We start from the raw sequence: 23,868 nt of genomic DNA on the forward strand, positions 1-23,868 counted from the left end.
AATTGATTCTATTTTGTGTCTAACTTACCAGGTCTGCACAACCCAGATGGATTGAATCAAAAGGCACACACACAAAAAAATGATGAACAGTTCTCGGCCTCCTCCAATGATGGATGTCTGTGTCAGAAGTGCAGATGATAGATCTCACCAGTGGTCAGCGACAGGGAGACTAAGTGAAGACCAGCGGGAGGCTGAGGCTCCTTTTATCAAGACGAATGAGCTGCTGGAGAAAACCGGACATTCCAAACTTGGCAATGTCAAGCTATTTAAATGTCAATCAAGTCGCATTATCAATCCCCGCTCAACACTGAAAAAGACCACGGATCCTTTAGTGGTAATAAGAACGTGTCAACAGTGACAGGTGATGATCCTCCAGCACTATTTTTACATATACCTTCTGTACTGTCAAGAACTGTCATTAGCTACTTTTGTTTATGTTGTGTCTGCTGCTGTTCAGCCGGACGACACTTCATGTTTAATGTATGATGAATCGTCTAATCAACATATTAAGCGTTGTGTTGATTTTGCAACAGAGAGTGTTGTTAAAGTGTATTTTAGGGGTATAGACCATACGCAACTCAGTGTTTTCATAATGTATCATGACCTTCATGTTTATCCTGGACTTGAACACCACCTGCCTGTTCACCTCCAAGGCTCCTTTGCTCGGATTAACTGGTTTAAACTCAGGACAAATGTTGGCACAATGTCAAACTGATGTTTGGAACGTGTCATGAGAAAATGAAAAACTTTCTGCTTCTGCAAATTCACAAACCATATAATTTCTTACAGGAAATGGTCTTTAAGTTTTTATTTTTGCAACACACAAACAGCCATCCAGTCGGTAAAATTACAATTAACAATAAACAATTTAAATCTCAAACTCTAACAATCAATGCATGTTTGCAGGGATGACATTATTGTAAAGTTGTCATTAACAACAACTTTTACAACCAGACACATACATTGCTACCCAGGCTCTATGACACTCGCAGGAGGAACAAACCAAATCATGTCCACTCGGAGTAACAATGAGTTGCTGTCATGTTGTTTATACTGAACCATCACAATCTCTGCTATAATTTCATATGAATACACCGTCCTGTAACATACATGTAATAAATGTAGAAAAAACACAAAATTACCAACAGAATATATTTCCTAACAGAAAAACTGAAATACGTAATACAGAAAACACAAATATACTCAGAATTATCCCACAATTAATTTCAACTGACCATTTATTCCATTCTTCGCGTCCAGAAATCACCATTTTTGGCCAGAAAGAGACGTGATGGTTGAAGCACAGTGGCTGTGGTCAACTTCAAAGCAAAATATATTTTAAAAGCTATACTCATGGAGACTACTCAGAGATATGGTGGTGTATTGACAGCACAACAAGACACATCAAAAAGACTAGTAATGTAAGAGAGCAGAAATGGACCGAGAATCAAGCCCTGTGGCACACCTACAATTAAACAGGCAGGTGAAGAAACAATAATGCATAGAAACACTAACGTTGACATTAGAGAGAAGATTTTAACAATATTACTGGACGAAGACCAAATTGAATAAATAAAGTATTTGTGTTGATTTACTTTATCTCTGCTGGTTTTGAACTGAAATGGTTTTGTTATTCAAAGAATGATTCTTTTGGATTTTGTACAAGTTAATACATAACAGCGTCCTGTCTGCTCTATGCTTAAGGCAGGGTCAAACATCAAAGCCAGAGGAAACATATGATGACCACTTTTAGAATACGAGCGAGAGCGCCTGTAACCTGAGCTCTTATCATATTAGCCGGAGCAATGGGCAGAAGCAAGTGTGAACAGCAGCTTGTCATCTTGAAAATTCATCACAGCATCTTCTCATTTCCAGCAGTGAGGCAGAGTGTGTGTTTATAGTTTTTTACACAAGGAGATTTTACATTAAATAAATGCTTATAATCAGATGATGGGAAATGGCCTCATATGTGCTGATCATATTCTTTTTACCAATCGGTGCAAATCAAATGTTCGTTTTGTGTCTATTTGAGAAAATAGATATGCTGTTTTCCAGGATTACATTTTTCCTTAGTTATTACTTGTTTCTTTTATAGTTTTTTGCCATTACTTCGAGTTGAATTGAGTTTAAATGAAGTTGTATTATTTTGATGTCTTTGATTTTCAATGTTATTGTGACATCACAAACTGTGACATCATTGTTTCCCAAACGGTCCGCTTTACATGTATACATGGATACACTGGAAAATCTGCACTTTGGAGGGCATTTATAGAAATGTCCGTTTAAGTGACATAAAGCGTTATTTGCATGTGGACATCCGTTATATTTATTTGTCCTCTCTGTGAAGCCCTTTGTAATGGCTGTTGTGAAATGTGCTATATAAATAAAGTTATTATTATTATTATGAACAAATGAATGAGTGAACGTTGTTGTCCCAGCGTGTTAGACAACAACTTGTCAGCTCCTTGAGTTCTCTTCCTCCTCTTTGTTCTGACCTCCTTTCTCGGGGGTTACCTTCAGCACTCGTATGTAATCCTCTCCCGCTGAAAGTCACATGTTCACCGCGGTAACTCTAACCCTGCTTCACAGGGATTTCTACAAATGTCATCAACATACCAGCTGCTGCTGATAACTGCCCCGCTGACAGGGGGTTAAAGGCGGATTTTCACGATGTCCATTTTAACCTGCAGGCGGCTCTTTTACTGTTTTAGTCCTGCTGTGTTTTTTAAGGATTTTATCTCATGTCTTGGTTTTCAGCTGCAGATGTGAATTGAGGCTAATGTAGTTTTTACATTTGAATAATTGGTGAGTGGCTGCAGTGTTAATGAGCAGATTCTCATCTTCAGTTGAGTGTGTTAGACACTTGTTTAATAGCTTAATGCATTCATCTTCATTTTACGTTCTGTGCAACCTTATATATATATACACATACATAGTTTAGTGGGATTTTGGTGTGTTGGTTTTTGTGTTAATTGTTTTTGTCTGTTCTCTCCTAAAGTTAGGTTTCAGTTAAATGTTCCTGTAAAAGTTGAGATCTAATAGAAGTTAAGAAAAACCAAAACATTTCTAGAAAAGAAGTCTAAACATTTTTCTTCTCCCCTTTACCAGCCATGTCACGGTGCTTGACACGCAACTTGTTCAGCTGAGATTCGGCAGTGTCAGCTCGCTCCTCGGCCTCCCCCAGGTCGTGTTGCACCTTCCGAAATTTGGCCAAGTGGACGCTGGTTTGTTCCTCCTGTGTCACAGAAAACAGAAATCTTGTTTGAAGGTGCGCGTCATGCCAACACTTCACACAGTATCCATGTGTGTTTACTCACCCCCTCCTCACACTGCCTCTTATAAACTTTCACTTTCAGCTGCAGATTGTTGACCAAATCCTGGAGTCTTGTCACGTTCTTCTTTTCCTCTTCACCCTAAGTAAAACGTTTAAGTCACATCACATTTTGCATTATTGGTTTTCACCTTCAAACTGTCAAATCAGAACTTATGACTCACTCAGTTTCACCATGGGATAAAAAGCTTACCTGATAAGTGAGCTCTTTGATTTTTCTCTCATATTTCCGCAAACCTTTCGTGGCCTCGTTGCTGCGTTTCTGTTCTGCCTCCAGCTCATTTTCCAGCTCACGGACCTTAAAGATACAGTTAGAATGAATCACTTTTCATTCCTTTTTTCTATTGAATGATTTTTGTCCTTCATGGATTCATACCGACCCTGTTTTCAAGTTTCTGGAGCTCCTTCTTCCCTCCCTTCAGAGCCAACTGCTCGGCTTCATCCAGCCGCTGCTGCAGGTCTTTCACTGTCACCTCCAGGTTCCTCTTCATCCTTTCCAGATGAGCGCTGGTGTCCTGCTCTTTCTTCAGCTCCTCCGCCATCATAGCAGCCTGCGTGCAAAACAGGAACTCACTGTGAAATTGAATCTACACAACCTCAAGGTCCAGTGGTTACTCATTTAAATGGCGATAAACAGGATCGTGGGGGAGACTCACGTCCGTGATGGCTTTGTTGGCCTTCTCATCTGCATTCCTCGCCTCCTGGACAGTGTCCTCCATCTCTGACTGCAGCTGAGCTAAATCAGACTCCATCTTCTTTTTAGCATTTAGGAGGCTGGTGGTCTGATCAATTCAATATATGACATGTTCATTTTAATTTGAAGTAGTTAAGTACAAAAGGTCAAATATTTATGTAAAGTACAAATTTCATAATCCATATTTTATTATACTGAAAGATCACAATTAGATTTACATGCATATTAGTTTCTCACTAATGCTTTTACAACTGTAAACGTCTTATCCTCGTTTCAAAAATCTAAAGAAGCTCTTCTGTTAATGGTGTTAATGAAACCTGATTTTCTACGAGCCAAATTCACAAGTGCATTCTCAACTGCAATTTTTTTAAATAATCTGCACCCTGGACTGTAAGAGAAAGTCGGGATGACAGGATGAGATCATGTCTATTGTTTTGATGGGCAGGTGTTGACTTGATGACACTGAACAACAGCTGCAGGTAAAAGGAAACGAAAACAAACACTGACAAAACATGGTCAAAAACAGCCCAAAACAGCCACTGTCTGATATATGATATGTATGAGATATGTTTTTTAAATGACTTAGTTCATCCAACAGATCATCTATGTCATTAATAAACACAACAGTGTGTATTCTGCAGTGTATCTAAGTTTCTCCAGAAACTAAGAGGCATTTTCACACCTGTAAGTCTGAACCAAGCTTCATGTGTTTGTTTCATTATTTATATTTGATCTGGTTAGTTTTGGTTTCACATTGTAATTTATGGAGCAGGCTAAAGAATTTTGTATGACATACGTCCTGTTGTCATCACCTGCAGCGCCTTTGCTTAAAATTCATTGGTTCGTAGATGGATGTGCGTCTCATATCGCTGTGTTGTTAATTCAAATATTTTTGCTAAATAAAAAAGTACCTAGAAAATGTTTTCTTTCCTCCATTTTGTTGCCATGGTAATATCACTATAGGATAGTATTTGCTAATAGTAAACTACCAGCAAAATGAACGACGAAGTTCATTTTATTTAATTTTTTTACAGAAATAAGTACTTTCTGACTTATTTTTGACACTTTTTAACAGTCTGTGATGGATTCTCCAGTACGCAGGGGCCCTGTTGTCTGCTGTCCTGTCTTGAATAACAATGATTTATATACAGTATGTATCTCCTAACCTGTGAGTTCAGCAGCTGAATCCTCTCACTGGTGTCGATCAGTTCCTGCTCCGCCAGCTTGCGACATCTCTCAGATTGCTCCAGCGCCGCCCGGATCTCCTCGTTCTCTGCCATCACCAGATTGTTGCGTCGCTCTACAATCGCAAGTTGCTCCTTTAGGTCCTCCTGACAGTGGAGGGCTTCGTCCAGGTGGACCTGGGTGTCCTGAAATGACAGACAGGAAGAGTGTGAGGATTCAAAAGTCAAACATCAGCATAGTATATAGTTTTTTCCCCCCCGGCACATTCACACACCTTCAGCTGAGTCTGCAGGTTCCTCAGTTGTTTGGTGGCCTCGGCCGCCTGTCGGTTGGCGTGACCCAGCTGGATCTCCATCTCATTCAGATCTGCCTCTATCTTCTTCTTCACGCGGATGGCATCGTTCCTGCTGCGCGTCTCGGCGTCCAGCGTGCTCTGCAGAGTGTCCACGGTCCTCTGGTGATTCTTCTTGAGCTGGTCGATTTCTTCCTCCTTCTCCGCCACCTTTCTGGCCACTTCTGACTTGATCTGGTTCAGCTCCAGTTGAAGATGAAGGATTTTTGCCTCTTCGTGCTCCAGGGAAGACTACATGGAGAGACAAAAACACTTTAGTCTGCGGTTATTGTTTTGATATTGGAGGTTTATTGTCTCATGTGGACATTGTACAAACCTCAACTTCCTCCAGAGCTGCTTGGGTGTCTCTCTTCTCCTGTTCAGCTTGTTTTGCCACTTTCTCCAGCTCATGGACAGTTTTCGCAGATTGTCCAACTTGCTCTATCATATCTGTTATCTCCTCTAAAAATGTAAAGAACAACATATTAGTTGTGAAAAGAACACAGTCATCAGCTTCTCAAAAACCAAACAAATGATTAGTTTTCTTACGCTGAAGGTTTTTATTCTCTCTTTTAATGGTTTCCAGGTGATCCAGAGCTTCGTCATATGAGTTTTTCAGCTTGAAGAGTTCTGTGCTCAGGACTCTTGACTCTCTCTGGGAAACTTCCAGATCGGACTGACTCTCCTCATATTTCTGTTTCCATTCAGCCAGAACCTAATGAAAGAAGGAAAAAAAACGTGAAATCAGTGAAGCTTAAACACGATGTAAATTAGGACATATTTCTGGGGAGAGAGAAAAGGAAAAAACAAAGACACACCTTGTCAAAGCTCCTCTGTTTCTTGTCCAAAGTGATGTTGGCTGCGTTTGACCTTTCGATCTCGACCATGAGATCCTCGACCTCGGCCTGGAGACGCAGCTTCGTTTTGTCCAGTGATGTGCATTTGACATTTGCTACCTCAGTCATCTCCTCAGACTCCTGCAGCCGCTGGGCCAACTTCTTCCTTTCAACCAAAGACAAATTACGTTGAAGCATAAGAAACCAATTAGCACAGAGTTTAAAATATGTCACACAGCTCCTACTTTGCCTCCTCCAGCTCTTCTGTGCGTTGGATGGCGTCTGTCTCGTATTTGGTTCTCCACTGGGCCACGTCGCTGTTGGCCTTGGACAGGTAGCGCTGCAGCTCAGCTTTCGCCTCCTGTTCTTCCTCGTACTGCTCTCTCAGCAGCTCGCAGTCGTGACGGTAGGAATGCAAACTGTGAGCCAAGGCATTTTTTGCCTGATGAAAGCAAAGAAATATAAATATACACAGTGTAAACAGCCTTAGTTAAGATGTTACAAATTTAGGGTTTGTTTACTGTTGACAAGACGCACAACTATGCAATCGATTATGCTGTTTTCCCTATAAAGTTTTTCGAAGAAGTGTTGGATTGCGCAAGACAAGGATGAGACAACTGCTTGTTCGTAAACATGGATGTAACAAATTAAAAACAATTAAAAATATTCAAAGAAATCCAATTTTTCTGGATGTCACCTTGGCTTCTAAAATCCTGGTGGACATTTGTCACTATTTACTGATATAGACCAAACTATAAGTTCAACACAAAAAACGAATTAAGCCCACCTTAGGATTTAAATCATTGTTATGATTGAAATAACCTGCTTTATTGTTTGTTTCAGACCTTAATTTCTTCGTCCAAAAGTCTCTTTAACTCTTCGATTTGTTGACTCCCCACAGTTTTCACTCTGCTCAGCTGCAACAGAGTCGTCTCTTTCTCTTCCAGCAGATGTGTGAGATCACCTGATCAAGAATCAATAAAAAACAGTTTTTTATCTTAAATCTTCTTCTGTATCTTTTCCTTGGGTTTCTATCATCAGATTTCTACCGTTTTCAGTTTGTAGACGAGCACTGAGCGTGGTGAAGTCACTCAGAGATCTCTGGGCTTCATCTGCTCTGGTCTTGTGTTCATTCATTTGGTCTTCAAAGCCCCTGCACAGTTTCTCCAGGTTAGCCTGAAATATGGAGCACAGGTTTCCAGAAGCTAAATGAAAACATAAACACATGTGCACAGTGCCGCCCTGCAGGAGGTCTTTTACCTTGTTTCTCAGAACAGTCTCCACGTTGCTCGCCATGTCATCGATCTCCATCTTCAGCTCACTTTTCTCCTTCTCCAGTTTCTGCTTGACTCTCTGCAGGTTGTCTATCTGGTCGCTGAGCTCGGCCACGCTGTCCGCCTGCTTCTTGCGCAAAGTTGCAGCGATGGACTCGTGCTGCAGGGTGGACTCCTCCAGGTCACGACGCAGTCTGTGAAACTCGGAGTCGCGCTTCTTGTTCAGCTCGGCCTGGGCGGCGGTGGCTCCTCCGGCCTCCTCCAGCCGCTCAATGATCTCCTCCAGCTCTCTGGACAGTTCCGACCTCTGCTTCTCCACTTTGGCCCGGGTCGAGCGCTCGGCCTCAATTTCCTCTTCCAGTTCCTCAGTGCGAGCCTGCAGGGAAATTATATCAACATGTTCAAAAGAGGAGGGTTTTTTTTTAGATGCTACAGAAACTCTGTTCAAATATGGCAGCACTGTTATAAATCATACCTGAAGCTCTTTAATCTTCTTTTGTAGCTGAGTGCTGAGGGCTTGCTCATCATCAATTTTGCACTGCAAGCTGCAGTTTTCAAAGTCTTTTCTGAAAAGAGTTTAATTTCCTGTATCAGTACAGATAACACTCCTCAGCCGCCTTTAGTTCCGCTTGTCAGGCTTTGTTTTCACACATATGCTGTCAACAGTGATAATGGAGGCAGATTTATCATTAAATTCACAGTAGCATAGGGATTTCAGCCGCAGGAGACAAAAGCTGATTTATTTATTTTACCTGAAAAGAAGTATGAATTATTATGAGTTAGTTCATTTCAATGTCAGCTGCTGAGTGTCCACACTTGTTCTTTATACTTGTAACAACAAGATAACTGACCAGAATTCACACAGTGGATGTGCTCAGTGTGAATGAGGCAGTTTCTTTTTTTTCTCACCTGTAACGCCTCCAGTTAAAGTGGTCAGACAACAATAAGGTGCTCGGCCTTGAAAATTACATTAGCTTTTTTCTATATGTGATCATACAACACATATTCTAGCCTTGTATTGTTCTCCTGCTCATTTGAAAATGTTATTGTTGACCTTTAAAGCTTTACTGCAGTGGCCATGAAGTGCAAATCACAGGAACAAATCACAAACCACCTTTAGTCAGCATTTCCATCCTATTAAAATCTATCATTATTAAAAATGTCAGCAGCATATTGTCGATAGTAGGTTTACCATGAGAAGTTACAGCCATTGTGTTTTAGCTGTTGTATTTTGCACATCAGGGCAACTTCAGTGTACTTAAAGGCCCCATATTTTACACCTTTCTGGTGATTGGTGGTCAAGGCTATTGTGCTCTCGCAGTCCAAGCTCCTGAACTCTGACTATAACTTAACCTGCTGACACTAGATTCATTACATCTGTCACTGCTGTTCAGTTCTTTCTTAAAACATTCAACGTTTAATTTATTGTTGTTTTTATCCTTGAAGCTGTAACTTTGTTAAGAAAGAATGACTTCATCCTACATGTTACACGCTCAAACTTTATGGAAAAAAACACAGTCCTTGAAACTCTTAAAACGCTGAATACTGATGTGTGGGGAATAGATCGACATGCACTATGTTTAAACATAGTGAAGATTGTTAAGCTCTGACTGGACAATTGCTGTTCAGGGGAGGGATTTAGTGAATGGGCACTTGCTAAAAAAAGCTTGTTTTAGTGTTTTTTACACTAAGAAGTCCAATAAATAAGCACAGTGAAAACAGAAAACCTCCTTCATTATCATTATTAATAAGTCAAATTTTCTTCCCTGTGCATTGAGTCTAATTGATTAACATCTGTAACTATATCCACTTTGTGTTTCATGCCCCTGAATTCACAAAAACACAAATACTTTTTCAGCCTCTCTTCCATCTCCTGTCGGTCGTTCTCCAGGTCCATGATGGTTTCCTGGGACAGCTTCAGATCTCCCTCCAGCTTTCTTTTGCATCTCTCCAATTCCGCACGCAGCTTCTTTTCCTGCTCCAGAGAGCCCTCCAGCTGCAAGAGACGCTCACGTCAACCAGGAAACCAAACCAGGGACGTGGTGCAAATGACTTTGTCCATTCAACACTCACATCATCGACCTGCTGCTCCAGCTTGATCTTTGTCTTCACCAGAGTGTTTGCTTTGTCCTCCTCAGCCTGGAGGTCGTCCAGCGTCTGCTGATGCACCTCCTGCAGAGCTTTCATCTCTTTTGATGATTTCAAGAGGTTTTCCTCCAGCGTGGTCAACTCCTCCACCAAATTCTTCACCTGCGGAAAGAATTGTTTTGTTTGAGTTAGCGTGTTAACTCGCTCGACATCAACACTTTGAGTTAAAAAGACTTGACACGGCGCACCTTGTTTTCGGTGGCGTACTTCTCCTTCTCCACTTTGGCGATGGTGAGTTCCAGGTCGTCTATGTCTCTTTTGAGCTCCAAGCACTCGTCCTCCAGCTTCCTCTTCTTTGAAGTGATTTCGGCGTTGATCTCCTCCTCCTCCTCCATCCTCTCGGAGAACTCCTTTGCTTTGGCCTCCAGGTGGATCTTGCTCTTTATCAAGCCTTCACACCGCTCCTCAGCATCACACAGGTTGTCCCTCTCCTAAAGTGCAGGGACCCAATGGCTCATCATTACAGTGCAGGACAGTGTCAATTCTTCAACTATTGACAATAGTTATTCATCTTTGTTTTTTTCCAAGCTTTCTCATCTTGTCATTTGATTATTATTTCATTTTATTAGATCCATTGTTATGTTTTTTTGCAACTGACACGTACAACATTTTGTTTGTTAACTCTATTTGCTGTCACTCCTTTTTTTTCGTCATATTTTCTTTTATTTTGTATATATTGTATAAATCTGGGATTTATTTTAAATTGTTTTCCTTTTTATATTTATAAGTTTTTTTGTTTGGATGATTAACCACTTTAATTTCAATGTCAGTATATATTGTCAAATACATAGAGCCAGGGTTTTACAGTCCCACTGATACATTCACTTTATCAATCATGAGGCAGTCTCTGCTGTCATCATGACATTTCAGCCTTGTTTTATATCATCGAATATCTACTTATTCTAACTCATAAATTGAAATGTACTGCAGTAAGCCACCAGGGGGCGATGGAGACACTTTAGGTTCACTTTTAGGGAGCTGTCATGTCGTCCATATTTATATACCGTCTTTGATACAGTAATGCAGAAACACAAATTATTATACAAATAAGTTTAATTCATAAATTTGTTTCCTAATATGTTGTACTGTTAAAATCATCATTTATATTTTGGTTGAATCTGTTAATCTCTAACCTTATTAATGACGTTTAAGCTTCTGAATTCTTAAAAGGAGCTTTTTCCTGCTGATCTCTTAATCTGAGAGTAATAAATCGACACAAACAGGACCTTATGTTCTCCTTAGTAGTTTACATACGGCCTGGATTTGAAAGTAAAGGTCATTTTTCTCCTGGACGAGCATGACCATCTTCTCCTCCAGCTCCTTCCTCCTGGCCTCGGACTTTACAAGTTCCTCTTTGAGTCGTGCACACTCCTCTTTCATGATCTGCATCTCCTTCTCCGCCTCGGCACATCGAAGCAGCGGCTTTATCTTGAAGAAGAGTCTCATCCAAGGCCAGTTCTTCACATTCATGAATGAGCGGATGTTGTACTGGATGATGAAAATGGACTCTCTGTAGAGTTGAAACAGAAGAATAACTTTATGACCTTTCCCAAGTTGATTTCAGCCAATGCAGGATATTTTCACTGTCGACAATGTCACCGTATAATTTCTTACATTCAGAGAGGGGAGATCAGGAAAAGAAATAAAAGACGTTTCTGTGGCTTAGTTAGATGTGGATAAAAATCTGAAAGGATTTCGAGATGTGTCTCCTTGAGAAACTTTACTGCAGAGAAAGAATTTGGAGTCTAATATCGGCCACATTTTAAAAGATAATGTGACGGGTACATAAAAAATTCAGATCTGGAAAAAAATATCTGAATTGAGCACTTAGACTTGCAGTGTGAACCTATAGTCCAACATATGAATGAAAAAGAAGAAGCATATTTTCTTCTGCTATCAATCAAGAATACATTTTCCACATTCTCCAAATCCTCTGACATTTCTCCTGTAACCTTCCTAAATGTATTTGCCTACAATTTTTCTTATTACCCAGTTTATTTAATTTCTTTATAGTTAAAAAGAAAAGAAATTGTCAAAGACCTTTTCTTCATCATCTCCTTGAGCCGCAGCCTGGTGACGTAACCTCTGGACACGGCCTGGATCCGAGTCATCAGAACAGCCAGACGTTCGTCCCTCATCTCCTCCAGAAGACCCAGAAGGCCGGCTTTGAAAAACACCTGTGAAGATAGATTACATCTCAGTGCATCTGAACTTACCTGGGGCAGAAAGACACTGGAGACTGTGCTCAGAAGCAAAATTCAGCCATTATTTGGGTTGAAAGTACTTTAGGGAAACTAAAAGGCTTCACTAAAGGTCAAACTGATACAATTCAGTTTATCAGCTGATAGAGGGATTTTAGGGTCATTGTAGTTATATAAGAATTCTTAGGAAAAAAAACATAGACTGTAAATAAGGATGTACGACACAACTCCACTTACTCCTACTGTACAGAAATGAAGCCAAAATACCCCGGATACAAACGCTGCCATCTTGCGCTGATGACATCATATGAAGCCAGAGTCTGTGCAGAAGTAATCAGCAGATTGAGACGACCAATCACGGCTCAGCCTCAACTGTCAATCATGAAATTTAAGTCTGATTTTATAGCATGAAATAACTCATTAAAATCATACTTCTCTGAAACATTAACACTTCATCATTGTGATAAGAATTACTTAAAATGACAGAAATCATCTTTTACTCAGATTTTTTTTGTTTGGGCCACGTCCCATCTGCTAACATGGAGGAGGCGCAGTTTACATACTGCAACCAGCCACCAGGGGGTAGTACATGTGCTTTGGCTTCACTTTTGAGTAGCTGACATGTCATCCATTTTTAATTGACAGTCTATAGAGAAAACTGGTGAAGAAGGTAGAAGAAAAATAGTTCACAAAAATACCTCAAAAGACAAACAAGTTTGTGAAAATTAAGTAGAAATATGTTTGCAAGTGTAACTGATAAGCTGCTGAAGTTTTATAGAGTGAGGGTGTTTTATACATGTATCTTCATCAGGTTAAAACATAAAAACTAAGGATTTCCCCGTGCAGCTGAAAACATTGGATCCATCTTGCAGAATAAACATGAATTGGATGAATATTTACAGATTACTGAGCGAATCTATAACGAATGGTAGCTCAAAGTCACGAAAGAGCCAAATTAAAAACATTTGTTAGTCTTTCTAGGAAACTGTAAAATAAAGCATTGCCAAAGATAAAAAAATCAAAAACCTTTGTGTATCCAAATCTGTACTGGGCGTGGTCCACGTCAATGGAAGAGAGCAGTTTCTCTGACGCCTTCTTGCTGTCCATGAACTGACCCTCAGGGATGGCGCTGGCGTTCAGGATCCTGTATCTGTCACACAGTCAGATCGACAAGTTCAGCTTCACGCTTGAGAGCCATCTGCCGTTTGTTCTCTGCAGACACACAGTGAGTTGTGTTACCTCTGCCTGAAATCTCCATAGAGGATCCTGCTGGGGAATCCCTTCCTGCAGATGCGGATACCTTCCAGCACGCCGTTACACCGCAGCTGGTGCAGGACCAAGTGGTGATCCATCGACCCTGCATGAAGAAAGCATTTCCTCTCAGGGTAAATTCACACAGAGAAGTTTTAGTAAGATTTTCTTTTTCTTTTTTTCTTTTACCTGGTATCTTGGTCTCATTTGGGATGATGCATCTTACAAAGTGTGGGTGAGTCGACCTGAGGTTGGCCATCAGTTTGTTCAGATTTTCCTGCAGGAGATTAACAGGTCATGTTATTGTCATGGAACACTTGGACATTTTGGGGAACATGCTTATTCACTTTCTTGCCAAACTTTTTGCTAAAGATTGATCCTAATCTCTTGTCTGTATATTAATAGATGTATCGACGAGGCATTGATACTGCAGCTCCAGTAACTGGGATATTTTAGCTTCATTTTTGTACAGAGGAAGTAGAGACATGTTTTTCTTTTTCTAAGACAGTCCCTGGCCTGAAGGTAGCAATATTTGCCTTAATGCACGTCTATAGTTAATTAATTCACAAATCACATTTAAATTGTTTCATTCATATAAAAAACTAAAAAGCGTAATACCCTCAGTTCTAAATAAAAATCCTGACTAGCTTGTTTGCGGCCTTTATGCTAAGTTTATTCCTTAGTAAATGTAGATTTATGCCCAAATAATATATTTATTACAATTTTCTTACATGATTACAATTGTTCCTGGCAAAGTAGGAACAAAACTCAGGACTGACTGTTTATAAAAATAAAAAAAACATGAACACAATATTTTGTTACAATTTTACCCTGAACAGAGCAGACATTGTCTGGAAAGAAGAACCCTTTTTCTTGAAACTTTTCTTAGTTCCATCGGCAGCAACTACAGAGACATAAGAGAAAGGCTTTAACTGATATCGTAAAGTTTAAATATCACTGTAAAACCTGATGTCTGTCATTAAATATGAACTGACCGTCAGCAGATGAATATGTGGCAAAAAGCTGTGAGAGCAGTTTGAGGGAAGCCTTTTGGTAAAGCTGCACCACGGTGTCATTGAGTGGGTCTTTGTTTTTCTCCAGCCAGCCGCTCATGTTGTAGTCTACAGTGCCGGCGTAGTGCATCAGTGAGAAATGGGCCTCTGCCTTTCCTTTGGAGGGCCTGGGCTTCTGCAGGATGCTGTTCTTCCCCAGGTGTTGGTCGTACAGCTTGTTCTTGAAGGAGCTGTCTGTCGCCTTTGGAAACATGCACTCCTCTTCAAGAATAGAGAAAATCCCCATCGGCTGCAGGACAGAGAGCTGTTTAGCATTGGGACATATGCACCTACTTAAAGGTTCAGTGTTTAGAATTTAGTGACATCTAGTGGTGAAGTTGCATGTTGCAGCTGAATACCCCTCACCTCACCCTCCCCTTCCAAACATGAAAGAGAACCTGTGGTAGCCTTTAGTTGTCATAAAAACTCAAAAGATGTTTAGTTTGTCCAGTTTGGACCACTGCAAAAAACATGGCGGCCTCCGTAGAGAGGACCCACTCCAGATGTAAATATACAGAATATATATATATAAAGGCCCATTCTGGGATAAAGAAAACGACAAGTAGTACTATTTAAATGAAACACACTAGTGAAAACATCACTAGGATTATTTTATATTGTGATGTATTCTTATACACTGGACCTTTAATATAAATGTACCTCCGACAATAAGGCGTTTGTTGGTTGGTTTGATTGTAAGAAAGACTAATTACCAGAAAACTTGGTAGAAGAATGGGGTATGGGTCAGAATCAGGAAGCAGAGTGGGATTTTTTTTTTCTTATTCTTGACCATTGAGAGATAGTTTGTTTTTCAAAAAATGTCCTTAATTTTTCAGAGAATAATTCATGGATAAAAAACTAATCTGACAAATAACAGACTGATATCTTTTAAATGTGTGTGACATTCTGTGCAGCTTGACTGACTTTCAGGGACCTTTTGGACCTTGCCGGACGCTCTACTGAGTGACAGTCTAGTTGTGTTCATATTGAGGGGAATGCACCTTCTCAATGAGCTCAATACAGGCTGCCAGGTCCATGGCAAAGTCAATGAACTCCCACGCGATCCCTTCCTTTTTGTATTCCTCTTGTTCCAGCACAAACATGTGGTGGTTGAAAAACTGTTGCAGCTTCTCGTTGGTGAAGTTGATGCACAGCTGCTCCAGACTGTTCATCTGAATTAAACAACAGGACATCACTGAATAAATGAACAGATCATTTCAGAAAGATCAATGGAGGTGTGAATCCAGTGTACCTCGAATATCTCGAACCCTGCGATGTCCAGGACGCCAATGAAATGCTGTCTTGGTAGTTTGGTGTCCAGCTGCTGGTTGATCCTTGTGACCATCCACAGAAAGAGTTTCTCATACACGGCCTTAGACAGAGCTCCCATGGCATTGTTCACCTGTAATCCAAAATATTCTCTCTGATAATCTCTGAATTGACTTTTTTTAAATCAGACATGAGACAATGAGACACAGTTTACACGTTTTCAAACAAATAAAAAGAAAATACCTGCTGCGGAGTCTGCCCCTTGGTCACATACTCATTCCCGACCTTGACTCGAGGGTAACACAGCGCTTTCAGCAAATCAGCAGAGTTCAGACCCATGAGGTAGGCAACCTTATCCGCCACTATGGGACACATATCATATAGGGAGAGGTCACTGCAGGGCTTTAGAATAAAAAACAATGATATAGAGAACGCAGCTATGTTAAATGTCAGGTTGCTGTAAGAGCCCAGTGTTGTCACCCTCAGTGCCATCGGGCTCAGCCTGCTCCTCTCGCTGCTTCTGCTTGAACTTCATGTTCCCGTTGTGCATCACGGCGCCGGTCAGTTTATAGATTCCTAACTTTTCCTCCATGTTAAAGCCCAAGATGTCGATGGCTCTCTGTGGAACAGACGCAGATGTTGAACTATTGTCATTAGTACCGTGAGGCTAGAGGTTAGTGCTCACAATGCAAGTTAATGCTTTTTCACAGCTGAAAGTCTGAACCAAGCTTCATGTCTTTGTTACATTGTTTATATATGATCTGGTTAGTTTTATATTATAATCTAGGGAGCAGACTAAAGTGACATGTTTGACATACATACGTCCTGTTGTCATCACCAATGTGGTGCCACTGTAATATCATTATGATGCTGCTACCATCGAAATGAAAACCCTAGTGGTTTAAACATTAAATCATCAGAGGTGAAGACTTCTTCTATTGTTCAATGATGTCTCAACCTCCTGTAATTGGTCCGAAAGTCTGAATTATCCCAAAAAAAGAAGGTGTTTTCACACGGTAAATGAACCAAACCAGTTTAATCTGGGCTGAGACCACCTCTTTTGATCGGTTTGGGTCTGATGGCCTGTGGAACCTTTCTGTATCAGACAAAACCGAAAAGTGTGAGGGTCTAGAGCAAACAAGGTAGGAGTGAAAGAGTCTTGAATCTTGAATCATTTTGTGCATTTCCTTCATCTTCGTCCTTTCTTATGTTATAGCCTAACATTTAAATTCATTTTGGTCGTTTAAATATTTTTCACAGATTGTTGTGTGATTGTTTGAAGACCAAGAAGAATTTCAGTTTGTAAAATTCAATATGTCAAATGATTCCAAACAAATCATCAAACAAAATCTGCTTTTCTGATTTTTCTCTGCAGTTCACAGCATCAACATAAACTTTTGATTCTTCGTACATTTTCATTAGATGATATAAATCACATCAGAATAATAATCATTTCCTGCTTTCAACCTAATATATAATACTTAATTCCCAGTCTTGATTCAACATATCTGTCCACAGTGTGATTCACATTGACTCACATCAGTGGCCATCAGCTCCTCGGGGTCATTGATGCTCTGCACAGTGATTTCACCCTGGCTGATGAATGGAAAGTCGTATGGATCGGTGGTTATCAGCAGCATGTCTGAAATCACACACAGACAGCATCACTATTTCTGTTCAAAGTCAGCAGCTGCAGTAACTGTATTAGTGCTGGATCAATTCCAGTTTTAATTGTTCTAATAATCATCAACAAATTCTCAGTTCCAAGTATATTCACCAATTAATTCAGGCTTCTTGTTTGACATGATCTGATAGAAGATGTGATAACTTCTCTCTGCCAGAAGCTGAAACGTCACCCTGGATTTTTCCAAAAGGTCTAAAGATAAATACAAACATCAAGTGATAAAATATTTTGCAGAATGTAGAATAGCAGCACTGCTGTGTACAGTGTCTGGAATGTGTGTGTAAATGACACTGACAAACTTACAAGTTTCAATGTCGGCTGATGCCAGTTTCCCCTTTGTTCCAAAGTGGATGCGAATGAACTTTCCCTGGAAAAATTGAATTATTATTAAAGTCTGACATATGAATTATGGTTCGTCTTATGGCTACAATTAAAACATATGGAAGCCATGAACAGCCAAGAACATTGTTATCTCGAAGTCCAAAATCTGTATAGAAAGCTTGTTTTTTCCTGATGACAAATGAAAACAGGATTAAAAAATGAATAGTAAGAATAATAATGAGCGAAAATGGCCACTTTGTGCTTCCGTACGAAACAAATTTAAACTCACAAATCGTGAGGAGTTGTCATTTCTCACAGTCTTGGCATTCCCGAAAGCTTCCAGCAGAGGGTTCGCCTGGATGATTTGATCCTCCAGAGTCCCCTGAGAAAGAAATTAATTTGCAAAATAATACACTACTTCCCTTTGTTTCTGATTGTCTGTTATAAATTATAAGATTAAAAATACAGAACCTTCATTTTGCCGGCAACTTGCTCCTTCTTGCTTGATTCTCCAAATGATGCAATTGTTGCAAAATACTGGATGACGCGTTTTGTGTTGACCGTCTTCCCGGCACCAGATTCTCCACTGAACACAGAACAGGACTCAAAATGAATGATGGAAATCAATGTCATGAAATATACATGTGAGAAAGCACATCAAGTCGAACTCACGTGATCAGGATGGACTGGTTCTCTCGATCTGAGGAGAGGAAAGACATTTGGTTGACATTGATTCAACCGTATTTAAGGATGTAACATTTCAATTAAACTTTTAATTATTTTACTGTTTTAGGCTGTCAAAAAATAAAGACAATACGTTCTTCATTTATTTTACTCCATAAAAAAATCCAAATCAAATAATAACCAAAATATATTACAAAATATAAAATATATAAATATGTAATAGAATACTGCATATATATGATAGAATGTATTATATTTGTATATATGTTTTGTATATATATATAATGTATTATATAAATTTGTACCCGTCTTTCATTAAGAATCCTGATAGTTGTGCCTCCAGTTTGCTTCTGATGAAACTCTGATGAAATTAGTCTAAGTCACTTTTTGTTATTCAACCATTTTAGTTACAAAGAATACATACATAAATGCTCAAGCTCAGAAACAGACATCCCAAAGTTATTATTGTTTTATTTTGGCAGGACATAGTGTGTTCATGTAAGACTGATTTACTGATTCTCAGAAGGTAACTGAGAACTGTGAGGATTTCAGGGCCTTTTAGGTTGGATTCAAACAAAGTTCATCAATAGTACAGAATGACTCCTTTATAACAATTATATCAATAAACCTTCAATAATTACAATTTTCTCACAAAACAGAAGCGGCTGAAGTCAGTCAGATACATTATGTGGTATAATGATGAGACTGACCTTTGAGCATGTACTGGTAAGCGTTGTCAGAGATGGAGAAAATGTGTGGCGGGGCCTCCTGGCGTTTCTTCCCATGGTAGCCGGCCACCACCTCGGGGTTGTAGACTGGGAGCCACTTGTAGGGGTTCACCGTCACACAGAAGAGTCCAGAATAAGTCTGTGAAGAAACAGGATGAGGAAAAAACACTGACAAATTTGTTTTAAAAATTATAGGATGTAAAGATGTGATGTACGAAAGACGCTTTGGTTTGTTTTTAAATGGTTTGAGAAAAAGAAGTCATGTTGATTGTTTGTTCTTACGTAGATCATCCAGGCAGCGTAGCGCTCCTTGAGGTTAAACAGCACGGCCGGTTCGTGGAGATGAGTCAGCAGGGCCAAGTCCTCGATCTTGTCAAATTTCGGAGGGTTCATGGGCCGAATGTCGTCCAGGTGCACCGTGACCACCTGCGTTGTGGATTCAAAGGTGCAGTGATGAGTAGAAATAAACAAAGATATGTTGTAATTCTTCTAAAATCACTCACCTTTCCATCTTGAATCTCCACAGTGACGTCAGAACCATCCTGACTTTTGATTTTTCCCTTCACGTACTCCTTTTTCGGGTCAGGCACAAAGACGGCTGTCTTAGCGTCAAACGGCATGTTCTGAGCTGCGATCCTCTCGCGTTCTGGTTTTCTGAGGTACGCCGCCGCCACCCCAAATATTTGCATCTCAGCATCACTCATTCTGTCCGGCTGCGGCGAGGGAATGTAGTGAAAACTTAATAAACAGATAATTGGTCAGGGTACAAAAGAATTGGTCGCACTAAACTTACCTGAGTGGTGCAGACCAAAGAAGAAACCTTTGCGATGCTTGTATCCCACAAGGTTCAACAAGTGTTTCAGAGCCTTTGAATTAGCCTCCCCACTCTACCCACTCTAATTGTTCCGACAGTACACCACAGACATCCCTCACCCTAACGAGACGTTGACAGCTTTTTATAAGCGTCGGTCGGCCCTTTCTCGTCCCTGCTTCTCCTCCTATATTTGGAGATGGCTTCCACGCCACCTTGGAAAAGTCCAGTATGCCCATTTTGTATTTGAAACCTTCTATGTATAGATGTATTGTGTCACTTTTAAACGGTTTCAATTGTGATCCTTCAGACTGCCCATTAAAAAGCAATGAATGCTAAGGACGGCAGCTTAGGGGGGCTTACGGTCCCGACACGGCGGGCCTCATTTTCTGGGATCAGGGAAGATTACGACTGTTAGGCCATCGTTGAAATTCTGGCATTGGCTGTCTGGAGAGCCGAGCTGATAACACACGACTGTTTGGGTTTGTGTTGGGAGCAGCCGGAGGTTGACGGGCAATATTTAGCACATTCCAGATGGAGGCGGGCCTTTGTTAGCCCACTTTTATTCAAGAAGTTTCATGTGGCATTCGTCATCAAATACATTATGTTTTTGATTTATATTCAATATCATTGTCCGTTTCATGTCCACGAGACAGACGTTTGATTTTAACATATCTTTCATATGGAGCCTTAGTTGCAGCTTTATGTGTTTGATGCCTTTTGTATTTGCTCGTAAATCTTTCTATGTGATGTTTACTGTTTGTTTTTCAAATGTGACATGCATTTGAATGTGCCTGGCTCTTTGGGCTTATCTGTATTTTGTTTCACCTTTTTTTCTTTCATTTGATCTTTTGATGTTTGATGTTTTTTAGATGGTTAGATCAAGACATAACATTACAGTAGCCCATCAACAGAAAGTCCATCAACGGAAAGTCAAAACATGTAAACTGATTTTAACACTTGCTGAAACAATAAAATAGAATAAAATAAATGCCCAATGTCCAATGAGGTAATACACTACTCATATCTCCCTTAAGGCCCAACAATCCCCTTGAAACCACATTTAACCACATTTAAATTCACTAGATCCCTTTCTGTTGTTTTTGTTTTACCAATTGCAGACACTCATAAATCTCAGCCCCCTAAACATCACAACATACTGTGCATAACGACATTAATTAAATTCAGATTACTCCGGTGCAATAGGGTATTAAAATAAAACTCAAACTCAAATCCCAGAATAAATATTTTAGTTTTAGGTTTACCCTTTGTTACACTGTCTGGTTGTACAGCCTCAGGGTTTGCTGTTGCACTTTTGAAAGCAGCCTCAACTAACTGAAGAAATTTAAGAATCATTTACTTTATCACACTAAAGATGACCTTATTTTCAACACACACATTTCTAGATGGAGCTCAGATCTTCACTTCTGCTATTCAGCGGAAACAATATGGTGTTCTACGGGCAAACAGAGCTGTATGAAATGAGCATTTCATCTGGCAGTGTATCACAGACAGACTAATTGCTGATTTAATAGCCTCTTAAAGTCACTTGAAGGTCTGGCAACAGCTGCGATTATAATTGGCTCTGGGTAGACAAGCATGGCCCGAGCAGGCCGACCAGCGCGGGGGACTAAAGGTTCGCCGACCCCTCTGTCACGTCGCGACACAGCAGCAAATGTGCATGCGGAGGCCAGAGGATGTGAATTGAGGGGTCACAGGACAAGAAAGAGAAGAGGCAGGGAGAAAATCCCCATCAGCTGGGTGTGCCGGGGAGAGACCAATGCATCACCCTGGTGGAAAATAGATCTGACGACGGGTGCATCTGTACGGGATTAGAGGGTCAACGGGAGAGACCAGGACCTGGTTCACAGCAACGCTACTGCAAACCACACACGACAAAAGTGTACAAAAAGACAGAGAACAACTGGTGGTGTGTTTTCTTCGACTCACAAAGATGATTGATCTCAAAACAAAGAATTATGTGTTACACTTGAGTCATTTTCTGTCATCGGCAGCTTTTCTGGACACTCAGCACCCAGACACAGCTCCCTCACTGATCTGTCATTTCTACGGCCAAACGACTCCGCAACTACGAAAGCAAACAGCATTTATATCGATTTATATCTCCATCAATCAGGTGGTAGAGTGATGGAAGATGGAGGCTGCTTTGAGTGATAAGGCACATGGTGTTACGCTCGGAGGCTCCACAACTGACTTGAAGGACTCAGAAATGACAAAGAAAACTATACTCTGATCTGATGAGAGAGAAAAGGAAAAACCAAACACTGTCGGGTCAACACCAGGTTCTGCTCTTCACCTGGGTGATACCATTCTAACAGTGGTCAGAACCGAGGGAGGGATGAATGCAGTGAAATACAAATGCACACGACCCGAGAATGGAGCGACAGTTTATCTTTCAGCACAACTGTGAGCTAAAGTATACAAGTTAATAAAACTAATACATTTGTGGAGAGATGATGGTGGCAGCTGAATTGCTTCACATCAAGTTCAACAGAGCTTAAAGGGGAGGAAGAAGACAAACTGCCCACATCCAGGTCAGGGTTTCTGCAGGATTAGACTTATCAAGACCATAATGAACAAAATTTAAAACCTATTTCAAGAACAGCAGATATGAAGGAATATCAGATTATCAGAATGTCTTACACTTCCCCATGATTGAAGGTAAGGTGAAGTAGAGAATATCCCTGGAAACACAATGTTATCTCTCAAACTACAGACAGAGACAGTAGACAAAGTCTTTCCTACAGATGAGTGTATGGAGATCAATTCTGAGCATTTGTAAACGACCATTTATCAGTTCCACGTTAGTCCTGTTTTTAGTTTTATAACAGTGACTTAATATCTGTCATTAAAAGCTATACATGCTGCCAAAACATTTAAAAAGCAGTGGTAAATGAACATTAATACAATAAAGTCCTACCTAAACATCTTTAAGACCTAGATTGGGATATTTTAACATATTTAAGACTTTAAGGCCTGAAATTCAGATGATTAGAATTTAAACTATTTAAGACTGCATGGAAACTCTGAAGGTGTGCCAAGCTTTTTGACTTGTGTTGCTGCATTAGGAGTGTGAATACTTTTGTAAATTCAGTGTCATTAGGAGTTCTTAAGAGTAGATTGATGCGCTAAAAAAAGCTACTTTATCAATTCAAAATTGAATCGGCCATCTGACACTCTCCAAATTGCTTTCAATATAACTGTTAACTATTTCCTATTGTTTTCCTTCAATTTCGAATTAACTCGTAAAGTACCTTGTAACTGTTTTGAAAGCTGCAATATAAATAAAATGTATTATCGTTATTAATGCCCGACCAAATCAAATGGCATTTCATTTGGGAACTATGCAGGTGGTGAAATGGATGTTCTTTGACCTTCTTATGATTACTAAGTCAAGAAGTATCTGAATTTAGAAGCTTTTTAATGTTTAAAATCTTTTAGTTGAGTTTTTTTTATCCACCATAGTAACAATCACTAATAAAAGCCAGGAATTCAAAGATCTTTTCAGTCGGTTTTAGTGATATTCTGGGAAATTAAGGCTCAGGGGTGGCACCGAAGAGGATTTTAAAATAACTTATCAATCCAGAAATCAATTTGTTCCATTCTGAGCACTGCATGTGAAGTGGAAGGCCTGTCTCCTCCAGGAATGAGTGTGGTGTCTGGCTGCGGAGAGCCAAACGACTGCTGTGTTTGCTTTTCTAATCCCATTTCTAAAGGAGGAACACGACAGGTGTGCGGCCACAGACGATATTAATAAAGCAGCACTGGCTGGTGGTTGAGTTCAGGTCTGAATAAATGTTTTTATTCTGAATGTGAACTTCGTACCTCCTCCCTGTCTGTGACATATATGGAAATATATGTGCAAAGGGAGGGATGTCGAATGAGACTATCACTGGAAATCATTAGGATCTTTCAGCAAATGTGAGGCTTTTAATGACATAATCAATCTGCAGTGAAATTCTATCTGAAAGTAATTATTCATCATGGTGACCTCAGTCTTTACGAGCTTTATGGAGTCATATTTATGGGATAAGAATGTAGCATCTG

The 23,868-nt window shown here is 40.1% G+C and overlaps 1 protein-coding gene across 5 annotated transcripts; it reads right to left on the minus strand.

Moving 5' to 3' along the window:
- Window positions 1-803: 803 nt before the first annotated feature.
- LOC118123635 (myosin-4) lies at window positions 804-20,689 on the minus strand. 5 transcript variants are annotated; one of them, XM_047343810.1, is made up of 38 exons: window positions 19,493-20,689; window positions 19,272-19,415; window positions 18,972-19,128; window positions 18,250-18,277; window positions 18,067-18,163; window positions 17,867-17,959; window positions 17,560-17,623; window positions 17,350-17,448; window positions 17,111-17,214; window positions 16,053-16,191; window positions 15,816-15,934; window positions 15,556-15,705; window positions 15,305-15,475; window positions 14,247-14,553; window positions 14,082-14,155; window positions 13,441-13,528; window positions 13,240-13,357; window positions 13,027-13,150; window positions 11,840-11,976; window positions 11,054-11,309; window positions 9,988-10,230; window positions 9,725-9,901; window positions 9,502-9,647; window positions 8,127-8,217; window positions 7,638-8,027; window positions 7,427-7,553; window positions 7,223-7,341; window positions 6,623-6,819; window positions 6,360-6,543; window positions 6,091-6,256; window positions 5,879-6,003; window positions 5,485-5,793; window positions 5,192-5,395; window positions 3,988-4,113; window positions 3,712-3,882; window positions 3,525-3,629; window positions 3,318-3,413; window positions 804-3,235 (listed from the first exon to the last, which is right to left on the minus strand). In XM_047343810.1, the coding sequence occupies exons 1-38, from the start codon at window positions 19,691-19,693 to the stop codon at window positions 3,080-3,082; spliced, it is 5,802 nt and encodes a 1,933-aa protein (XP_047199766.1). In that variant the 5' UTR covers window positions 19,694-20,689; the 3' UTR covers window positions 804-3,079. The 5 variants fall into 5 exon arrangements, with proteins under 5 accessions (XP_047199766.1, XP_047199768.1, XP_035037023.1 ...); XM_047343812.1 differs by having other exon boundaries at window positions 14,082-14,123; window positions 14,218-14,553; XM_035181132.2 differs by having other exon boundaries at window positions 18,049-18,163.
- Window positions 20,690-23,868: the final 3,179 nt, after the last annotated feature.

This window comes from Hippoglossus stenolepis, chromosome 16, assembly GCF_022539355.2.
Source record: "Hippoglossus stenolepis isolate QCI-W04-F060 chromosome 16, HSTE1.2, whole genome shotgun sequence".
In the NCBI taxonomy this organism is placed as follows: domain Eukaryota; kingdom Metazoa; phylum Chordata; class Actinopteri; order Pleuronectiformes; family Pleuronectidae; genus Hippoglossus; species Hippoglossus stenolepis.

What these genes read in the sequence shown, in the direction of transcription:
- LOC118123635 (XM_047343809.1), bottom strand. Translation starts at nt 19,693, where the DNA reads ATGAGTGATGCTGAGATGCAAATATTTGGGGTGGCGGCGGCGTACCTC. An exon ending in TTACCAGTACATGCTCAAAG is followed by an intron (nt 18,278 to 18,971) that starts GTCAGTCTCATC and finishes TCCTCTCCTCAG; the next exon opens with ATCGAGAGAACCAGTCCATC. An exon ending in ATGGAAGAGAGGCTGAAAAA is followed by an intron (nt 8,218 to 9,501) that starts GTATTTGTGTTT and finishes AACTCTTTTCAG; the next exon opens with AAAAGACTTTGAAAACTGCA.